A 22,780-nucleotide genomic window follows, 5' to 3' on the forward strand; every position below is an offset into this window, starting at 1 on the left:
GAGTGCACTCGACACTTTCAGCTGGCTTTCAGGGTGCGAACCTACCTAAAAGGCCATTTAGCACAATATTATCAGCAGAATAACGTTTAACCCTCAACTTTAAGGCTACTTTTTCTCTGGTACTAAATACAGTACTGTACATTTCAGTACAGCTTGTGATATCTGAGCATGAACCGCACATACAGCAAAATTAGGAGTAAAAAAGCAAAATGTAATTACATTTCTAAAACTCCAATTATGTAAGTATGGGCAGCGTCTTCAAACTTGTCACCCAAGTCCAAGGTAAACTGTGAAAATACCTGTGAAAGGCAACTTTAAAAAAGTCCACTTTGGAGCATATTTTAGCTTAAAATATCAGAATGATATTTTAAAGCCTGGTTTAATTGGGCCAGAAAAATGATGTGGATGAGGACCTGTTTGTCTCTCAGTTCTTACTGTCTGTCTAGCTTTTATTTTAATAAAGTTTCTTCCCAAGAGTCTCATTTCTCTGCTTTTCTCATTTTCCATCCTCAGTTCTAAATCAAGTAAATTATATTTATAGAGCCAAGTATTACTAGGTCTCCTCGGGGGGTTTTATGATTTGTACTGTTGATAGATTTTCAGTTCAGATAAGAAAAAAGTTCGTTCTACTCCTCAAAAGTAAGAGCCGTTAATCTTTTCACAGCAGATGTAAATGGGCTTATTGTCATCTGCATTCCAGACAGGTGCAAAGCAGCGATTGTTAACAAAATGAGATTATAAAGTGCAGAACAAAGCATGCATGCTTCACTCGAGGAAATTTAAACTGGAGACACATTTATCTGCATTTGAGGCGCTTAACAAATTTATCAGACGAGATTTCATAAAAACAAGAAAACACAAGTACTTTAGAAATCTGTTAAAAACTTGTTCAAAAAACTAAAAGTTATGTTTTTATTTATGAGGCAAAATAACAAACTTTTTACATGTGTTCTGAGCCAGAAGCCAGAAAATAATGAAGCACATATTCAAATACTTAAATTAAATCTTCTGTTCTGCTTTTTTGTAACACAGTACATTTGTAAATTTAATAATTATATTTTAGTATGAAAAATATAATTTAGACTAAGGAGCGTGGGCCTGTGGCAGAAACCTTACACTGGGTGGTGTTTGAAATGTACTGAGCACTCTATCTTTCTGTCTCCTGCTGAGAAATAATCCATTATTTTCCTGCAATTCTGTCGTCTTGATGGACGCTCCCAGCTTTGTTTTGACTCTCTGGTTTGCTGATCTGATGGTTGAAGTTCACCTGTTTTATAGGAAGACCTTTCACACAGTTTTATGTAACACATCATCTGGCGTGTAACTGAATCTCTCAAACTAACAGTCTAATGTTTGATTCTGATGTTGTGCTTGTGATCAGATGCTCTCCTATGCTGCTCTCTGAAGATTCTTCCCGTCTCTGTCTCACCTCCTTGCGGCTCTCATCCAGCTCCTTGCTGCTTTCCACATTGACTGTAGCGCTGGTGGAGTGGGGCAGATTGGCTCCCCCTCCTGTTCCCACGGCTCCTGCTGCCGCTCCAATGTTGTTGGCTGTGGCGCCTGTGGTCCCGTCCTGAGTGCCGCCCCCACAGTTTTCAGCAGGAACCACAGCGCCCCCTCGCGCTGGGAACTTGCCATCTATGATCATCTCCATGCCGCCTTTGTTGGGTGTCAAATCCCCTTCAGTCTCGACAACGATGCCATGGCGCTTGTCGGCTCGGTAACGCTTGCCCATGTATTTGTAGAAGAGCAGGCGCCGATCAGCGATCCAAGCCAGGATGACGCAGACAGGGAAGAAGAGCAGGGTGACCAGGGCCTCCCACACCTGAAACACACATGGAGATTATAAAGTTAGAACTATTATAGTCGTTAAAGATCAGTCATCCATCCATCCATTCATCTATCCATCTTCTTAACAGCTGAAGTAACTCTGAAGGAGGAGCTCTGAACCCGGGATCTGCTTGCTGTGAGGCGACCTGGCCCATAAGGAAACAACAGTATGTGGTCACATTTGGATTCACAAGTTAACATCACTACTTGTGTGGTAAAAAAGAATAAGAGATATCTTTGCTTAGAAGTTTGTCCATCAGCAAGCAGGAAGAAGACGATATTGACATGTCTCCCTCCACATATTCCCCAACCTCTAAAACAAATAAAAGACAAAAACTGCTCCGTGTCAAAACTATTTCCTGATCACTTCGCTTCACGTCTTCATGCTAGAGGGTTCATTTGAGAACTTACCAATTTACCAAAAAGATGAATAAATATCTGGTATGTTGCCACTGCACCTCTGAGCTCACTGATTCTTTCATCCTCTCACACTGAGTCTGCCTCACCTCCACGACACCCGGTGATATGATAGACAGGATAAGGTAGAGCCAGATGTAGGCGAAGATGCTCCAGAACGCGGTGATGAAGAACACCCGCAGATGTTTGATCTTCCGGCTCTGGCCGTTGGGGATCACCCACACGCAGATCCCGATGATCACAAACATGTTGAAGGCAGCACTGCCGACGATGGTTCCTGGACCCAACTGGCCAGCCTTGAATTCGTGACCACACACCTGCAAAAAGTTTGTAACAGGGAGAGGAAAGACAAGTCTACTTACCATCTGCATCTCAATAAACGATACACAGAGTTACTGTGTGTGTGTGTACCTCTATAACAGAGAGCAGTATCTCTGGAGCGCTGGAGCCCAGAGCCATGAGCGTCAGATTGGACACTGTTTCATTCCAGATTCGAACCGTCATCACTGACGTTTCCCCGTTAGGCATAGTGATGGTCACCTCCTTCTCCTGTTGGCCCAAACACACAATTTGTGTTAGCGTGCTTGATGTAAAAAGTCTGGACTACGTAGAAGGATGAAGATGTAACCTGCCCCACCCTAGGCTGAACAGAGAGTTAGGAAGATGCCAGTCCACGGTCTGTGTAAACCTCCACATCCTTATCAGATTATTTCTTCTTCTTCATCCACCAAGTAGTCATAGATACGCTGTTCATACCTCAAAAGAAGCGGCTCGTTCATGCACTGTTCGCTTCTATTCAGATTTTTTAAATTAGACACTGAATGGAGAGACTCGTTCTCTTCTCTGCTGTCACTCCTCTTCCTTTAGGCACATTTTCACGGTACCTCTTACAGTTTTTCAGTTTTGGTCAAAACTGTCCAGAGAAATCTCTCAAATCTCTCCCCGTTCATGTACACTGGGAAGCTAAAGTGAGGTTAGAGTGAGACATGCAGAAAATCTCGTCTGAAATTTTGGTATTTAATCTGCCGCTGTGACCACAATTTTTAACCTACAGCCATCATTTTACCTGCAAAACGTAGCTACGCTTGTTTGCTTTTCAAAAAGCCATGCCTCAAAGCCCACACATGCATACTTTTTGAACTACAGCCATTTGTTTCAGAGGAATGCCATCATGTGCTTTCATTCATGAGTTTCCAACAGTCATGGAGAGAAAGAAAAAATCTTTTTAAACTTGCTCTCCTTGTCACAGTCTGCTCAGGCAAACTGCATGGAGTGCAAAGAGTGGACCCAGGTCTGGACATACTAAAACTCAAACATAACTGATGATGAGCGGTTTATTTAGGCAGACAAAACAGTACAAAATAAAAGGACGAAAACAACATAAAACTAAACAATGACCTACACTGGGTAAACTAGAAAAGAAACAAGAACCAAGAAAAATCTTGGGGAACAGAAAACAAACAAGAAAAACTCTAAACATAGCAAAGTGATATGGAAATCTGAAAGCACGACATGGCATGGGAAAAACGCAGCCGATCCGGCAAGGAGTGACTGAAAACACTTGGACTAAATACACACAGGAGGATAATGAGGGAAGTGGGAACACATGGGGAAATGGCTGACACACATGAACATAACGACATAATGTCTACTAATTCAGTTTGCATGTTGAAGTATTTCTGGTCAAGATATATAAGATTGTTAGTATGTTAGGCAAGGTCCTTAAAGGAACATAATAGTTGTTTAAATGTGTTATTGGTTGACAGAGCACTCGGCATAGAAAAATAGGAATCTAAGTAGCAGCCAGTCCACACCTCCCTGTTGTTTCAAGAATGAAAAACCAAGAAGGATTTTCTTTTTTGCTAATACGTTTTCCATGGTGATCTGTATGAGCCTCTGGACAGTAAAAAGTCACTGTTCTCACATGCTGGGGCTGCAGATAATGCAGTGGGGCTGTATCCCAATTCAGGCTCTGCAGCCTTAAAGGCCGCATTTTAAGGCCGATTACGTCACAGCGACGCGACGAAGGCTGTCCCAATTCGCAGGCTGCTCGAAATGCGGCCCTCAAATGCGTCCTTCATTTCCCTGAATTTTAAGGATGTGGCGGCGTAGACTTCGTGGCCCAACATATCCCAGAATGCATAGCGCGGCGGTGGGTGTGGATAATTTTGCCGAAAAAAAACGGCGGAAGAGTAAACTTTTAAAAGTAAGTACTTAATATTATGTCACTTCTTTATGTGCAAATGTTTAATAACGAAGAACATTAAAATATTACTGTCGGCAAAGTTATGTGACATTAGTGACGTTTGTACTAACTTGGTTTTAAAGCCTTTACTTTAAAATATACGCCGTTCAATAGCTGAGCTTAATCTTACAGAGAATGATCAAAGCTCATGTAGAAACAAACAAACAAATGAACAAAAGATTTTCTCCTTCATTTCTGTCAAACAAAGCTGAAAAGTTTCCAGCTGTTAGTATCATGGTTGCTAGGCAACCTGGGCAGCACGAAGGAGGCTAAACCGTCCCATTTCACAAGCCTCGCACTTCCGGCCTTAGCGGTTTTTGAGTACGTGGCCCTTGTGGACCGTTAAGGCTGCGTACTTTAAGGCTGCAGACCCTGAATTGGGATACAGCCTGGGTAGTACCGTTGCCTCACAACGACAGTGGTCCTTTCAGTTTGCATCCCAACTTAGATGAAGGGGGACAATTTTTCTTCTTGTTAACAAGAAGTTGTTCAATATCTCTACCTGCTGAGAATTTGCAGTGAGAACAAATCTTCCATGTTCTCATCCAGTCCTGTGTTTTAAAAACGACCTTCCCATTCCACTAAACAGCATTTTTAATTACATCTCAGGAAAGCAGTTTTGCAGTTTTAATACCTTACATTTAACAAGATAGGCAGTGTCATCCAGCCAAGTAGAGTTTGACTTCCAGCTACTCACTCACTTATTTTCAGATTAGATTTTCTTTCAAATGTAATTTTCATACTCCGTGTTGTTGTGTTGTAGGCACCAAAACTATCAAGTTTTCATTGAGGGAAAGGTTTGGATTCAAATACAAATGTTCATAATGTTAACCACATTAGAGGCTTGAGCTCCATTTTCTGCAGCATAAGCCTGAAAACATTAACAGAACTAAAAAAAATAAAATAAAAAACTAAAAGTCAAATATTTTCACAGTTTAAACATTTGGATCCGTGAACATGACTTACACTATTTTTCATTAACTTCTCCCAAAACGGTTAAGTTAACAAAAAAAAAGTTTAAAACTCAGTTAAAAACCTGAAGGTTGAAAATGTGCTTCCTATCTAAAGTCAACATTTATTACTGGCTTTGAAAGGGAATTTTTATATATGCAGCCAGCAAGTTTGCTTTTACTCCCGTTCCTCATTTCTTTCTTGATCACGCGTACAGTCTATGACCACAAAGAAAGAAAATAAACAGAAAAGCCACGTTGATAATAAAGGTGTCTGTTGAAAAAAGAATCCACGAAAAAAACAAAACACATTTCCCTCTAAATCAGAATTCAGTTTATGTGAGTGGGAATGTAATTTTTCTGAGTCGTGGCTCTCTTGTCGTATTTATCTACATAGAGACAAAGAGACAGATTTATCTCTCTGCTTCTGCTGTATTCATCACCATTAGCAGTTTATTCGCTGACATAGTCGTTACTACATTTACTCTGTTTCCTTTGCATTCATAAATCCTCATAACAGGAGCTCACACAGGAAGTGAAGTGTAGAACAGCGGTCCCCAACCTTTTTTGCGCCACGGACCGGTTTATGCCCGACAATATTTTCACAGACCGGCCTTTAAGGTGTCGCGGATAAATACAACTAAATAAAACTAGTACCGGTACTGAAAAGTTATTCATAACACACGTGAAAAGACCCAGGAAAACCGAGTTAACGATAAAAACGATAACAAAATAACGCTGAAAACCGATAAAAACCCTGAAAACCATACATTTCACAGCTGAGCCTCAACTCTCGCGGCCCAGTACCAAACGACTCACGGACCGGTACCGGTCCGAGGTCCGGGGGTTGGGGACCGCTGGTGTAGAACATGTAGGGTCAGCACTCCCACATACTCCTGCAGTGTACAGACACACCAGCACACAGACTGACCGGAGCCCTGACCGGTAGATGGTGCAGAGGTGGTGCTGTGCCTGCCACGATGATGGATTGTGGGGTACACACTCAGATATCCGTGTACACTGACCATGAAGGGGATGGATGAGCTAATGTTTCCTGTGGCTTCTACCACCATGCCTATTACTTTGTTGTCTTTCCCGTTATAGAGCCCCTTATCTGACAGATTTCTCATTACATTCAATCTCAGTGTAATTCCTCTGGATCCCTGTATATGTATCTGTTAGGCTCAGGGAATGACCTGAATGGAGTTGGACAGCTCCTGTGGAAAGATGAGTTGCGGTCAAGAGGCTCCACTAAAAATGATTTACTAAGCTGTCACCGGAACCAAATTAACCTGGACTGCATTTGACCGTGTGACTGGTACTTTAAACTAGATGGTGGTTGTTTGCCTCCACAGCTGTTTTCAGGCTGGATGCCTGCTTAAATTTTCCAGAGTAAATAAATGCACTTGCTTATTTTCAAAAGTAATTAGTTACTTAGTTACTTTTTAAAAACACGATTTACAACATGAATAGGTAATAAAGCGATAGATCTTTTAGCCCAATTCTACTTTTTTTGCATAATCCATCATATAAAATGTAATCAAATGGAAAAGTCTCTTTCTAAAACTTGTTTTGTTAGTTTTAATCTTTTAACTTTATGCATCAAGCAAACATTAAATGATATGCAACATTCTCTGACTGGAAGAAATTTGTTGAACATTTAAACCTATTTTCTGCACATTCCAGCACATAAAATAAAATAGTTGTTTGTGTTTACACTCACTCTTTCTAATAGATGTGAGTAAACCACAGCAGAAAATAAATAAAATCAAAGACTCAGCGGTCCTGTTGCTCTATTTTCACCTGTTTAGAAGGAGTGGGGCAGGCGGAGGTTTACCCTGGTGCAGGTGTGTTGTAGCGGTCAGTGGAAGGATCTGGGAGTTTCACATTCCCGTGGCAGCGTACTGTCGGTGCTTGCTCAGAAGTTTAGGGGGTTTTTCGCTGTAAAAAGAAGTTTTCTTCCCACGCAGTGAACAGCGGACTAAATGTTTTTGTCACTTTTTATGGAATCAAACTCAAAGTAAGGTCAGTACTTCCACGCTTTAAACGCTGCACGCTCATACTCTCTCCCGCACTCGATATATTATTCATTGTTGATCTGCACACAGCTGTTGCCACGAACATCGCACTCGCTTACGTCACTGTCATGAGACACTCGTCAAAAAATCACGGTTTTAGTAACGCAGTAACACAGCGTGCTTACGGGGAAGTAACAGTAATCTAATTACCTTTTTTGCAGTAGTAATCCCTTACTTTACTGGTTACTTGAAAAAAGTAATCGGATTACAGTAATGCGTTACTTGTAACGCGTTATTGCCCATCTCTGCTGAGGAGCATAGCTATCCATGGTTGTTTCAATGAATAACTTTTAATAAATGTTTCCAAGTGTTTAACACTTCTGCAGTGGCAAGCACAAAGACTGTTAATATATGCTTTCAACATCTTAATGCGATATGCTGTGGTGGTTACTTGTGGATATGGTTTCTAGTGCTTGTGTGGCAGAGAAAAGTGTAAAGGTGTAGAAGGAGTCAGACTCCTGCATTAAAATGCAAAAACAGGTCTCAACTAAAGTCCAAAATAAACAACCTCTACAAAGTAAAGACATGCAAAAAAAAAATTGAAACAAACATAAATCCAGAGACACAAGAGGCCTAGCAGAACACAGGAGGTCACTGGGAAATAACTCTGAGCTTGCCACGCAGAAAATGCACAAAAGGCAAAGAGAAGGTAAGACTATAAATACACCGGGAACGGATCGGGGAATGAGAAACAGGATGGGGACCAGACGCAGGTGAAACTGTGTACAAATCTGGAGGCTGCATGTTTCGAAGGACGTGGCCTACATAGTGTGACCAGGAGATATTTTATTTTGTATTCTTATGATCACAGTTATAATTAGAAGTATCAATCATTAATCATTTACCATTGTGGAATCTGATGACAGTATAATCTTTGTTTTATATCTATGGTAATCTGAGTAAAGATTAATGTATGCAGGTTATCATCATTGTAATCAAGTCTCAAATGGTATCCACAGCATTGTATTCACCGTCCATAACTGGAGGGTCTAGCAGGACCTTGTTCTAATTCATTTGCAGGCCTACATCAGAACATGCACATAGAGAGTTATGTAAACACGCACGTTCACCCTTATTTACACAGGGAGGTCATGTCAGGACATTCTCTAGTTGGACACACAGGCTCACCGAACTGCACAACATGACATGTCACACACTTGGTTTTCTCTAAAGTATCATCTGATGTTTGTATAAGGAGAACTTTGGACTATGGGGAGACTGTTATCATTTCCAGTAAGGTCTAACTGTGTGATGTCATCATGGGTTACATAAGGACGGGGAGCTGTCCACTCTTTGGAGATCTGTGGCTGTACGCTTGTCTTCCCATGCTTCTGTCTTAGAAGCATGTAATAAAATCACTATGTTTGTCACCTACACGGACTCGGCTGTTTTTCCTTCTTACCCAAACTGAACCAGACGTAACAACTTGGTGCCGAAACTCCGGTTGGGGGGGAAGGGAGCTTGCAGCTATCGTGTGGGTGACAAACAGGGGCGGAGGCCAGCAGCCTATCTGAGTGACGCCAGGCGACATAAGAAAAGGTGAGTGCCACCTGTTGATTTTTATCCAAAGGCGCTATATTGGAAGTTAAAACTAAATTTAATTAAATAATATTCACTCAGTATGGGCTTCTGGCGTTGGTCCATGGTGATCTTGGGGTAATTAGTGTTAAAGGTAGGGAATAGTGAACTGAGTAAATGTATTGCTGTTTATTTTGAGAGTGAACTGTTGAGTTAAGAGGTTATGTGTTTAAGTTAATACGGTTTAAGGTGTGTGGAAACAAATAAATACGGTTTAAGAGGTTTAAATGTGGGTTGACTGGGAATGCCAGCCAGTCAATCGGTAGTGTAGGGCATTTGGTTTTAATTGGGTAGCAAAAACGCGGTTTTGGGCTTCAGATAATTAAACGGGGGGGGGCTGAGAGCTCACCGTGAGGCTTTTAAAACAAGTATATTTATTTAGGACTGGAGACGCGGTCTCCTAGGAATGCAGTTCGTCCAGCAGGTGGCACTGACCCCTAATCGCGGACGCGTGGTTAGGTTTTAGCCCGGAGTTGGCCTTCCGCGGGGATTCGGACTCCCGTCAAAAAAGGCTAGACAATCAATGGGTGATTGTCTTTTACTGCATTTTTTGATCGACAGGGTCGCGGACCCGGCCGTGACCTTTTAACGTGGCTGCCTTGTGAGTTTTAAGTATAGCTGAAGGCGTGGGTTTGATACTAGCGCCAGAGGTGGAGCTCCTTTCCAGCTGCGGGAAACGGTTATAAATTAAGTAGAATTCAGTAATGTGACCGTTTTCAAGGCGGCGTACTTGAAACGTTAATTGACCAGCAAGGGCGCGGCCCTGGGCTATAGATGCTTATAAATCAGTCTAAAGTATAGGAACACCGCTAGAGAAATAAACGAGATAAGTGGTTCTGGCATGCGGTGTGTTTATACGGGCCCGTGTGTATATTGTATATAAATTACCCGTGTGTGTGTGTGCATTTAAAAGTGTAAATTGTATAAACTGTCTTGTGTTGTTGAATTTCTTCTGTGTGGATCCAGAGTGTGAAAAAACGATTTGATTTGAGAACTTTGTGTGATTGCTGGGAGATTTTTTAGTTGGGTCGTATTTCTTCTCTACCTGGAAAAGGCAGAGATCTGTGCTTCATTTGATGTTGTGTAAATAAAGCTTTTAAAAGTTGGTTGAGTCTCTCGTATAAGGAGGGAAAACGGTGCATGGTAGATTGTCTGGATTATTTTTCTATGTGAAAACTTTGTAGTTGTTAGGGAAGTGAATGTGAGAGTGAATTTTCGCTGGCTTTGCGTGCTTAAAACTGTTGCAGTGGACGTTTGTGAAGTTTTGTTGTGAAAGGACGATTAGAGTGTGTGTGTGTGTGTAGGTGTGTCTGTGAGAGAAAGACAAGGTGGGGGCCGAGTGCTGTGTGTGTGTGACTTTCTGCATGACAGAAGAGGAAGGAGAAGTAGGTCAGTTGATTTTCTGTGAAATAATAATAGTCAAGAAAAAGGGAAAACAATAAAGTGTGGAAGTGTGAGTGAGATATTGTCTCTGACTGGGGAAGCAGTGAGAGTAGAGGTCACCTTATTCCCCTGCTGGACACAAGAGAGAACATGATTTGGAGTGTTGTGGAGGAAAATGATTAGTAATAACATCAAGCAGTTTTTGTGTTTGCAGTCAAGAACATATGAAATTTTTACTTGTGGGGTTTAAAGTTAGTAAAGAGTTAAATCAACCCTCCTCAAGAGTTCAATAATTTAGGCAGTTATGTTTATACGAATACTAAATGTATGTTTAGTGTCCTCATACAGGTGTTTTTTCTTAACCTGGAAACCTGAGTACGGAAGCAGAAGACAGGCCAAGCTTTGGCTAAAAATTCACGGCTGGACACCAGAGTTGTCCCCACCCCTCCCGGAAAAAAAGAGAGAATGTAGTTTTAGGCAGGTTTTTCTCGCTGAACTGCTCTGGGTGCTGTGTCCCTGAATCTCACCAGTGTTAACCTCTGGCGGAAGACATGGAGAAAAGGAAAAGATGTTCCTGGTAAATGACTGAAACAAATAAAACCACACACAACCAGAGAAAGGTATGAGAAGTGCGAGGAACAGACACATGTGCGTGTTAGAGAAATGCCTCATTTGAGAAAAAGTTAAATTAACCCATACACTGCATTTCGTTGCCTTGTACCTGTGCATGTGCAATGACAATAAAGTTGAATTCTATTCTATTTTATTCTATATACAGACGCACCCATACATGCAATGACGAAACAGCTTACATACATGTGCACGTACATGCAAGATTAAAGTAGCGACACTTAACATACACCTGTTTTTAAATGATATAGTTTATACACTACTGACAAAAGACTCTCTGGGTTGCAGGACGACAACTTAACGTTAAAAGACAAAGACACTGGTCTGATGATTAAGTGAGGATACGACAAATTTAGTGGTTAAAGTGGGATATGTTTTTGTTGAGTGTTTAAGACAAAGGACTACTGAATGGTAGAAAATTCCTTTTTAGGTTTCTAAACAGGATCTTAAGAATTTTAACACGTACCTGTGTTGTCCTGTCAACTTGGGGGGTTATGAGTTGATTATATGGTGAGAAAAAAACAAAAAAAGGGGGGAAGGGAGATCTCGTTGTTTCTCCCCTCTCGGGATAACACAGCCAACACAGCACAGCCAACACAACATCATTTTCCTGTTCGCCTGTTTTGTTTTGTTTTTGTTTTTTCTGAAAGCCGAAGCTGACCTGGACTCCTACCCTCCCCTCTACCATCGTTGCCCTCTCCGCGACCATCTTTGACCCTTTGACCCCTGAAGGCCACACCAGCTGGACTCATAACAACAACTTGAGGATGTCAACAGTGCTGCAGAAAACAATCTCATGCAGCGGAGATGGAGAACGCTAAACCTTCAGCTGACAAAGCTGTGACGAGACGCGCATTAAGCCCGGAGGAAAAGGGAGGGTGAGCAAAAGAATGCTGACCTCTGAGAAGAGCCGAACAGCAGAGCTGCAGAAAGCCGTGGAGCAAAGTAAGGACAACATAAACAGACTCCAATCTGACGTGGAAGGAAAAGACTCTGAGGTTTTTGCCTTCAGTAAGAGCTCAAGGCATCGGAGCAGAAATTGAGCATGGCTCCGGAGGAGCTGGCTGCTAATTGAACTCATCAGTCAGACTTGGAGTTTCACGTACAGGACTTGTAATCAGGCGGAAGCTTGCTGGAGCAGGAGGTCGTCAGACTTGACGCAAAGTTCCAACAGCAGGAGTAAACCCTGAAAGAGCTACAGAAGCAAAAGGGTCAAGTTACAAGGAGAAGATGCAGGCAGCTGCAACAACGGATGAAAACAGACCCAAAGAGGAGGGGAGGACCCCAGGGCATGCGTCAGGCCGCTGGTTTACCCAAACAACAGAGCAGGAAGGTGATGAATACAAACACACAAACACACACTTCTGCATCCGCCGACTTAGAATGAAGAGAAACACACACATGAACACTTATGCACTCGTTGAGTGAGTGAAAACTGATACACACCCATGCACCAAAATCAAAATGTTGATTCAATTCACTAAGAAGTGACACACAATGCTCCAGCTGCTGCAATGAAGAATGCTTTACTGACAAAGGCTCAATGCTGCACACAACAAATTCAAATATAGAATCTGTTACAATAATAAGTCCAGAGGGCATTTGTGTGGTCTGGGGAGCAGAGTCCGGAGAGGTTTGGTTATGAAAACGATGCCTGTGTGAGATATCTGGGGCTTAAGGCCTCGACTCAATTGTTTACTGTACACTAAAAAGAAAAGAAAACAGCCTGAGCAGTGGTGCAGAGTGAAAACGATGAATTAACAGTGTGAGTCTTATTTCAGAGCGCCACATCATTGTGATGGAGACTTAATAAAAGGAGGAACACACGGACAAAGAAGAAGAGAAAGGGGGGGCAGCCCTTGAACACGATTGCCTGAGGTATTAAAGTTCTGTACTAAATTCTGGTTTCCAGTGTGAGAAAAGTCACGCAGTGCCAGTAGAAGAGCTAGGTTGAGTGATGATTCTAAATTACTGTAAGTAAATCATCGTACACCCGTTCAAGTTTCATGATAACGGGGATCTAGACTTTGTTGAACCCTAGGCAATTTGAACAGGTAAGATTTGAGTGAATAAAAGTTATTGAATAAGTGTTGAGGTAAACTGGCAGAATTAAGAGAACTAAAACATTTCAAGAGCTCAAATTACTTAATAGGGAAACGGTTCAATTTTGTTTCACGAACACAAAAATATATAGGTGTATGAATATGAAAAGGTTGAGGTGGTGTTGATTTGACTCTGTTTAGGTTTAGGTTTGGCATTTTTACTGATAGGAGGAATATTCAGTGACAAGTCCTAAGACCCGGGCGTCTGCATTTTTGTTTTTGTTATCTTTCATTTTATTTTGTTTTATATTTTGAACAGTGCACTGATTTTTGTTTGTGAATCTTTTCTTTAAGCAGATCTGCACATCGGAAATTACAAGCGTTACACGTCGGCGAGAAAATTGTTGTAAGTGAGTTTCTCCGCATTGAAATTGGCTCTGGAGGAAACCACTTATGGGGACAATTAGAAAATGAGAGTCCCTGCCCAAAAAAGGATTCAGCGAGGTAATCCGATCTCAAGTTCTTCTTTTTCTTTTTGAAATGAGCTCATTTTGCTGAGGGCGGAAATCTAAATGCGGCGATGGTTTCCGCTATCAGCAAAGAAAGAAAAATGGATGAATGAATGAATGAATGGATGAAAGACTGGAAATAAAACAAACGGACTGACTGGTAAAAGCTGACAAGACTTGACTACGACTTAAGGTTAACCTCCACCGAGACAGAACAAGAGGGTGGATGAATTTATGTGTGATTCTTTTACAGGAAATGTTTTTATAGCATCTATGGGATGTGGATGGCTGACTACGGTCAATATGCTGCTAATGTTTGCTTTGCTTTGGTGAGAAGGGTGCAGTAGAAAACAGACAAGTGACATGAAAACAAGTAATAATAACAAATAACTAATTTGGGGACAGTTTAACCTAGAGCCCACTAACTGGCCATTAGGGGCTCTCTCTCTCTCTCTCTCTCTCTCTCTTGGAGTAATATTGCCAAAGGGTGAATAAAGCAAATTGCGGCAATAATAGTGATTTAATGATTGGAGAAACCTGAACATGATACTTGTCTGTTGTGCTGAATCGTTTATTACTCTTATGATTTGCAGGTGGTTGTAAATAAGCTGTTTACTTTAACAGGTTTGCTTTTTAGCTGAATTGCAAAATACAACTAGAACGATTAATTGAGACTAATCACAACTAACCTGAAACTGAGGAGGTTCTATATAAGGAAGAATTAAAACAGGTATAAAATGCATCTGATCTTTAATTGCAGGTGTGACCATGAAGATTTTTTGGTACAGATTGCAGGTTGTTGCTCATTATTGAAGTGTGCTCATAAAGGCAAAAGCTATATAGGGGGTCTGTGATTTGGTCTGTGTTTTAATAATTTAGGTATGGCAAATTAAAGGTTTTTAGACAATTTAGGGGACCAGTGAGAAGCATAATTAGATGATCAGAAACTGAGTACTACACTTAAGTTGGAATTAAGAATGCCCAATTTGTTTGAGGTCTGTTGTTCACTTTTATACACACATTGCAAATGTGCTTATAAGGAGCTGGCACTTAGTCTGTGAAGGTCAAAAGCTTCATCCGACAACGGATCGGATTGATATATTGGAGCTATTGACTTCACGTGCAGAGGGTTAAGTGCATGCACGCTTACACACATAAGCATGGCATAGGATTGGAATAAACAAAGTCAACAACATTAGGTTAGGAGAGCCAGCGCAGGAGAGGTGTTGGCTTTCTGTCTCTTGCAGAGAAGGGAACAGACACCAGACGGGGACACGGAGATATGGGGACCCTTCACAGCAACTGGGGTCAAGTGTCATGGCCTTGGGGCTCCTTGAGAAGATGGATCCCATAACCACAGCGATAACCAGGAAGGGGTTGGCAAAAGCTAGGAACACCAGAGACCAACGAGGTTCGAGAGGCTTTTGGCAAAAAGGGGGACACGGCGGTGACAACGGACAACAAACACACAGATCTTTGTTTGAATAATCCCCAGATCTGTGTAACGACTGAAGGGTGGTCTAACCCCGGAAGTCGAAGAAAGAAGAATCTGAGGGCGTTTCTTCACTCCAAGAGGAGGTGGTAAAGGGGCCTGAAGCGTGACAGGCTGACACTCGAGTCTGAAGCTAAAAGAACAGCTGGGTTGTGGGAAAATTGGAAAACAACGGAGGTGTTGGGGTTGATAAGTGTCATAACGTGTTTGTTTGGTTTGGAGACAAATCCTGGTGTGAGTTGGGCTGGCAAGCCAGCCCAAAGAGGAGGAATGTGACCAGGAGATATTTTATTTTGTATTCTTATGATCACAGTTATAATTAGAAGTATCAATCATTAATCATTTACCATTGTGGAATCTGATGACAGTATAATCTTTGTTTTATATCTATGGTAATCTGAGTAAAGATTAATGTATGCAGGTTATCATCATTGTAATCAAGTCTCAAATGGTATCCACAGCATTGTATTCACCGTCCATAACTGGAGGGTCTAGCAGGACCTTGTTCTAATTCATTTGCAGGCCTACATCAGAACATGCACATAGAGAGTTATGTAAACACGCACGTTCACCCTTATTTACACAGGGAGGTCATGTCAGGACATTCTCTAGTTGGACACACAGGCTCACCGAACTGCACAACATGACATGTCACACACTTGGTTTTCTCTAAAGTATCATCTGATGTTTGTATAAGGAGAACTTTGGACTATGGGGAGACTGTTATCATTTCCAGTAAGGTCTAACTGTGTGATGTCATCATGGGTTACATAAGGACGGGGAGCTGTCCACTCTTTGGAGATCTGTGGCTGTACGCTTGTCTTCCCATGCTTCTGTCTTAGAAGCATGTAATAAAATCACTATGTTTGTCACCTACACGGACTCGGCTGTTTTTCCTTCTTACCCAAACTGAACCAGACGTAACAATAGGGCACACCTTCACAGGCCACAAAAACTTCAGAAACCGGAAGTGTAGCCTATCAGCGCTGCCTCTGTTGCCTAGCAACCATGAAACTGGCAGCTAGAGAGGTGTTGGAGAGAGATGGAGGACAAAATCCCTAATGCCATGTAACTTGTATGAAGCCAAATTCAATGTTATAGAGCGATATACATTTAAATGCAGTGACTGCTTCCCTCAGACTGTCAGTCTGACCTCCAAATGCAACCTTCAAAGGATGCAGCCCCTGAATTTGGAAACACTTAATCAGCCAGTCAAGGGAAGACAAGAAAATAAAATTATCACATGACATGAAAGAAAATTAAGCTTCAAAGCAAAACATGGTGGAACCAGAAGAACCAGAAAGAACATCCGAGAACAAAGTTATAAACACACAGATGAAGGAAGAGAAACACTGACATCAATAACAAACCCAAAATATAAGAAATAATAATAATAAACAAGGAACTGATAACTGAACATGTGAAATCGAACTTAAATGATAAAACTAAAGTATAGTATTAGCAGAATGGTAAAGTCATCACAGCCAAAACCCCCCAAAAAACAAAACAAAAGTTCAAAACTTTAACTTCAAAATGACACGTGGTCACTATTCATGTTCAGGGATGTTTGGAAAATATAAATAAAATAATAATAAAGCCTGTAAGAGTGCGGTGTATGGGGCACAGAAATGTGACAAAATCTTTTAACTAACATTAAGTCTTAACTTTCTGAATGAAGTAAGCAATCTATAATAACAAAATCTGGGTTGATTCATTATAAAATGTAAATTAATCAAAATCATGTAACATACCCTCTTTAAGTGCTGCACACTCAAAATAAAGAAGCTAACTCCTGTTTCTTATTGACCTCTAAGCCTCTGGTAATAAAGGTATTCTTGCCCTACTTGCCTCTCTCTGCAGAATACAAGCAGTCATTGGCCATCTGTCTATATGCAGCTTACATGATAGAAGTGAGGAGACCGACTCTTTCCTGCTGCTGCAACCGGAGAAATGAAATGTGTGGGTGGAGTGTAATTGCATCTCCAAGGAGTTGAGCTAACACTGATGTTATAAGTCCTGTCAGACAACTCCAGCACTGAGCAACATTTTACTCTGAATGTGTAAAATTACTCCTTGGGAGCTGAAATAAACTCAGAAATGTTCTGTACTCAAACTTTAATACTTTGTTTTTTTGCTGTTCTACCCACAACAGAAAAGGAATCATATGGAGAGTATCGTGTAAGACAAAATCTTATACTCTGTAGATGTTAGCATCTTTTTTTTAAAACCAGAAAACAGCTTTGATACTGGGAACAGCGTCTCAATGTCCTCGTTTCTCACTCCAGCTGACCTTCATGTCTCCTCATCCTCCTTTCAAACTGGACCTCAGGGTCCACTGAAGCCTCAAAACTCAGGCGCAATCGTCTTTTGTTAAAAAACACTGCATACACTGCATAACCTCAAGACCCGATCCATTAAAAGCCACCTGGGACACAAACACACACACCCTGTGAGCTGTACTCCTGCAAAAACATCACGACAACTTTGACAAATAACAACTCTGTCTGCTGACTCTGAAAACAGCTGAGGGTCATTTGCACTGTTACAGTTTGCAGTGGAAATGGAGAGAGGAGGGGAATCTATGAAATTGCCATTAAAGGAACTGCTTTACAGGAAGGAGACGACTGAATGATGAAGCGCACAAATTCACTTCACAGGTTCCAGCAAATCATTTATGGCTTCATTGAAGACGGGAACACAACTTTATTAATGCATTAACATGAAGTAGGTCTATTTTGAAGTGTTTGGTGCACGGTCAGCAAACAGTCTGCACTATAGCTGAGTGAAAACACTCGACAGGTGGAAGCTTTATCTTTCCTTTCCTTTTGGATAAAGCTTGTAGTAAGAGCTGGATCAGGTGACGCTGAACCATCCTTATAGACTCAGGCTGCTGGGGGACTTCCCATCATGCACAGAGCACTCCTCCTTCACTCCCCTCTTTTCACTTTTCCACCACCACATGTCATTACATTTAACTTTCCTCTCTCCTGTAGTTTGCATTTTTCCTGTTTGTTGCTCATGTTCTCTCTTTCTTTCCTTTTTTATTCTCCTTTTTTTCCTCAGGGAGGGGCAGCCATCTGCAGATACTGGCCCCTGTGAGCAGCACTCGGAAACAGTGCTGCTCACAGGGGATAGTCTGTTGGTTTTCTCTAATAATGGCGTTTTTAACCTTACAAAGCACATTGGAACACCTATTGTAAATACATTCTGTGAAAATGAAGGTTAATCAAAAAAACTTTTCCATCAAAGATGTATGAACAGCAATTTTCACTGCAGTTTCATGAAATGGTCCCAAATTATTCCGGCACACAGTCTGATGGTAGAGCATCGTGGTCGGTGTAATAGTTCATGTTCATGGACATAAGTCATGTACCTCCAGGCTAAAAGAGCAACAAAGGCCAAATTAGGAAGTGGAAGATCATAACTTTCTGATACACTACCGTTTGAATCCCACACCTTGCTTCAGATTACTTGCAGCTCCATAGTGTAGTGGTTCACACATTTGCCTAACAACCAGAGGTTCCCCAGGAGAAGACACAAATCCTTTGGGGGTTGCATCAGGAAGGACATCCGGTGTAAAATCGTCCAAATCAAATACACAAAGCTATCCGCTGTGGGGACAGCCTCGTTAATTTCTTTGTTATTACGACTCAAAATAAATAAAGGGAAGGCCGCTTGTAACTTGGATTGATCGATATCTTTGTGCACTTTTTTTAAAACTACAAATTGTAGGTTCAGCTGTTGTTGATGTTCAGCTTCACTTGCTGCTGAAGCATTCTTACTACATTAATGAATATTTCATGGTTCTGTTTAAAGTATGTTCACCTGGTAACTGAAAACTGATTTATTAGGTTGCCTGTCGTGTAAAGACACACGACGCCAGCATTACTTTTAAACCTGCGCTGAGCGACACAAAGAAAATGAGGGCAATCCTGTGTTTGTAAAGAAACAGATCATATTCATCACTATTTCCTGATTGACCATGAGACTGCACTGATGTGAAAGGTGTGCTTGAGTTTTGATTCCATGTTTCTGGGTAGTACATCCTTTTTCCAGATCTCTGTGGTGGTCACCTGACAAAAGTTTAAATAACTCGTAGAGTAATTTGGCCTGGAAGATGGTCGACACCCTGCTAGATTTGTACAATCTATGAGTTTGTAATTCCTACATCATTGGTTCCAAAATGGTGTGCTGAGGCAAATCCAGGTATGCTGACATTTATGACCACCGTGTGTTTTGTTTTTGGAACATACCACAACTTATCCTCACTGCAGTCTATCTGTAACCTGAAGAAATAAAAGATGAAAAACTAGCAGCTCTCAAAGTTGAGAAGTTTGCAAAAACGACCCGTCTGAAAGCTTCAGCGGTGAGGTCAACAGGCCTTGGAAGCTAAACATCCCCCCTCATGCAAACTGAGATCCAAACAAAAACCATTTATATCAACTATACCACCCGTGGATTGAGTGCATTTGCCTGACTCAAGGTATATGTCATGTTCAAGCTTGTAAGATGTAATTTTTGCTTTTATAAATAATTAAATGACTTTTGTCATCCTACCTGAGATGTGATGACCTCTATGGATGCCATGAAGCGGTCAGCAATGATGGACACTCCCAGGAACATGTACATGAGTGACAGGAAGTAGACCACAGCTCTGGTCACCTGGTAACCGACTCCAGGGTTTTCGGGGTACCAGACAGGTAACAGGATGCCCGGCTTGCACACGGTCACCTCATCACACTTATCCCCAATGCTGGGTGATGTACTATTATCATTAGATAAGGAAGGTAGGACGGAGGAGGAGGGAAATATGGAGGGCAAGGCTGTTCTTGGGTCAGGGTTCATGCTGGGGTCACTGCGCTGGGACTCTGGCTGGCAGGGTGGCAGTGGAAGGAGGAAGAGGAAGAAGAGGAGGAAGGGGGCAGGAGAGGCGGAGAGAGACATCACGACGTTTGATTCCCACGAGAAGCAGGAAAGACGAGGCAGAAGATGATGGGAATAGGCAGAGGAAGAAGAAGACGGGAACGGGAGATGCTGGGTACAGCCGAGGGTGCTGCGACTAGCTCACCTGCAGAGGGGGGAGAGAGAACGAGAAGGAAAATCAGGATTAGTTCATGAATAAAGAGAAGAAAAGGCTTTAAAAGCTGTACCGAAGACCAAACAAAGAGTGCATTTGAAGCTTATGCAACATTAAGCAAACACTAAAAGAAGTGTCTTCTATGCTGTCAGACACTTTTTAATGAAAACACTGAGGGAAGAATAGAAAGGAGAGAAGAGTTCTGGCTACGCTAGGTTTTAAAAATCACACAAACTTTTTACAGTTGCATCTGTGGTTTTACCAAAGTTACACAAATTTACACCCTTCCCAGCAAAATGTGTCAGTGTTGGTGTGAAGCCAGTTCTGTGGTGGAGCCTTGAGAGCCAGCCAACATTTCGACAGGTTTCAGAAACGATTCTTACACAGCTTTTGTAGGAAAAGGTGTGAAACCCTTCAGAGGATAATAACACAGAGGTCGTCATCTGTATGATCTCTACACCTTCAATGCAATAGTGAAATTCTCACTGCAGCCCCTCCCATAGTCACCACCCGTCTTTGATATTATAAAGGTATGGAACCACTAAGCACTGATCTATACATGCATCCACCCACCCAAAGGAATTAATGAGCATAGATACAATATTCATTAACTGGCACTCCATTGGTGGAAACTGGGTACCACTCAATATCCACACTGCTGTCTAGTTCCAGCAAGAAAATGCAGCTCAGAGAATAATGATGATGCAGTTATATCTGGCTCTGTAATCTTACTGTTTCAGCCCAGCAGCGCTGTGATAGACTTACAACCTTTCCAGGGTGTACCTCAACTCTCCACATCACAGCTGACGTAGGCTCTATTTCCCCGCGACCTTAAACTGGATTATCAGTTAAGAAAATGAATGGATGGATGTTTTAACTAAGAAGTTTACAACATGTTCCTCATTACACACTCAGTGGCAGCAATAGCAGTTGCTTTCCAAAATTTATTTCATCAAATTAAAATTCCAGCCCTGCACTTGGCTTGCTCTGCACCCAAGAAATACTTTTTTGAATATTTGTAGATAGATATACGTCAGTATATCGATTTCTTTCTCTTTTTAAAGAGTTTCACCAGAAACAGTTTTGCCTTATTTATACGATGATGAAGTCATCACCCTTTAGATGATGACTTCACTGACCCTTATCTTTTGAGGAAAATGTCAAATTTGTCACAAAATCACACCTCTTGACTTTAGCTTTCATTTTTCATTTTCACCGTGCTGCATCTCTCACCCATGCGTTCGTTGCCTTCTCCCTGTAATGGCATTTAATCTAGAATGCCTAGCAAAGTCCTGGATAGGCGACAGGATTTCCAAAACTCGACTGCCAGGCTTTGCTGGCAGGACATAATGCCTACTCTCAGCCACCTACACTAGTGTATTAAATAAGATTCTCCTCCTAAAAAGTCCCTTCACAGTGTTCATTGCAGTATTCATTCCCCCTCTGATACAGGAGAGCTGTTCATCCCCTCTCTACATTGCTGATCCTGTGGCACAGAGCTGTTTGTGATGGGGCTTCGGTGCTTTGGAGTTCTCTCCCGCTCCTCATTCAAGGAATAGAAACTCCAGAGCAATTTAGGAAAATCAACCTTTTCACACTGGCTTTTGTTCCCACTCAAAGTAACCTTACTTTGTTGTCCCCTTGATATTATTTTGCAGTGCGTTTTATGTATGATGTTTTTGACCTTGCATTCATACTGTAGCTCTTGTTTTTCATATGAAAGCAGAAAATAACTGGATTGTGAATTATGTAAAGATTTCCCCGTAAATATAGACAAAGGACGTTGTAAGTGAACGCTGGCAGGTATAAAAGGGTGGATGATGTAATTCACTCTTGAATGAAACATTGAGGTGAGTCACCAGAACACAGAAAAATAATTATTTTATCTCTATATTATCAAGGCTCAATAGAAAAAGCTGGAGCAGAAGGCTAAGTGGAAGAAAGGATGACAAATGCAGACAGAAAAGAATGAATAATGGATGAATATAGTAGTGTGTGACTTTTAGTTCGGTTTAGTGTTACCTCGTGTCGCATAAACGTCTTAAAAGCAGCATTTTCTCTATTGTTTACCTTGAACTTCAGATGGAAAGAAAAACAAGTGAGGCAGAAACCCGGAGCAGGGGTGAGAACAAACGGAAAAAGGACAAACAAATGCAAAAAACTCTGAGTGAAAACATGAGAGACAGAAGAAGAGAGGGATGGGAGGAAGAGAGTCAAAAGATAGAAAGACGGTACAAAGAAGCCGAGACAGCAGGGAGGACGAGTCGCCATGATGGCCTCCAGAAAAAGAGGCTTGTTTTTGTTTGAGTCATGCAAACCCAGAACTGCTCACCAAATGTCTTTCTGCTCTTTCCCTTTTAATTTGAGACACCAACACACTAACAATGCTAACGCTTGTCTGAGGTAAGTTTGTGTGTGCGTGAGCATGCAACGTCACTTCTGCCAACTGGTGAAATTTAGACCTCAGCGTGAAACCAAAGGATGGACAGATGGACCGAATAGTGTTTCCTGCAGTTTGTGCAGCAGTGCCTAATCTTCCACCTCGCTCT

General features: G+C 41.6%; 1 protein-coding gene across 3 annotated transcripts in view; it reads right to left on the reverse strand.

The window, feature by feature from the left end:
• Positions 1-22,780, reverse strand: part of slc8a2b (solute carrier family 8 member 2b) — a 212,269-nt gene that overhangs the window by 44,024 nt on the left and 145,465 nt on the right. For all 3 annotated transcript variants that reach the window (XM_086262439.1, XM_086262441.1, XM_086262442.1), the window contains 4 exons: positions 19,712-20,222; positions 2,659-2,796; positions 2,337-2,564; positions 1,430-1,825 (listed from right to left, as the gene is read on the reverse strand). In XM_086262439.1, the coding sequence (XP_086118565.1) occupies positions 1,430-1,825; positions 2,337-2,564; positions 2,659-2,796; positions 19,712-20,098 (1,149 nt within the window). In that variant the 5' untranslated portion in view covers positions 20,099-20,222. The remainder of the gene's footprint in view (positions 1-1,429; positions 1,826-2,336; positions 2,565-2,658; positions 2,797-19,711; positions 20,223-22,780) is intronic.

The sequence above is a fragment of the Aulonocara sp. 'chitande type north' Nkhata Bay genome, linkage group LG14 (assembly GCF_057382095.1).
Source record: "Aulonocara sp. 'chitande type north' Nkhata Bay isolate Kocher_YH1m ecotype deep benthic linkage group LG14, A_spYH_male_GT1.1, whole genome shotgun sequence".
In the NCBI taxonomy this organism is placed as follows: Eukaryota; Metazoa; Chordata; class Actinopteri; order Cichliformes; family Cichlidae; genus Aulonocara; species Aulonocara sp. 'chitande type north' Nkhata Bay.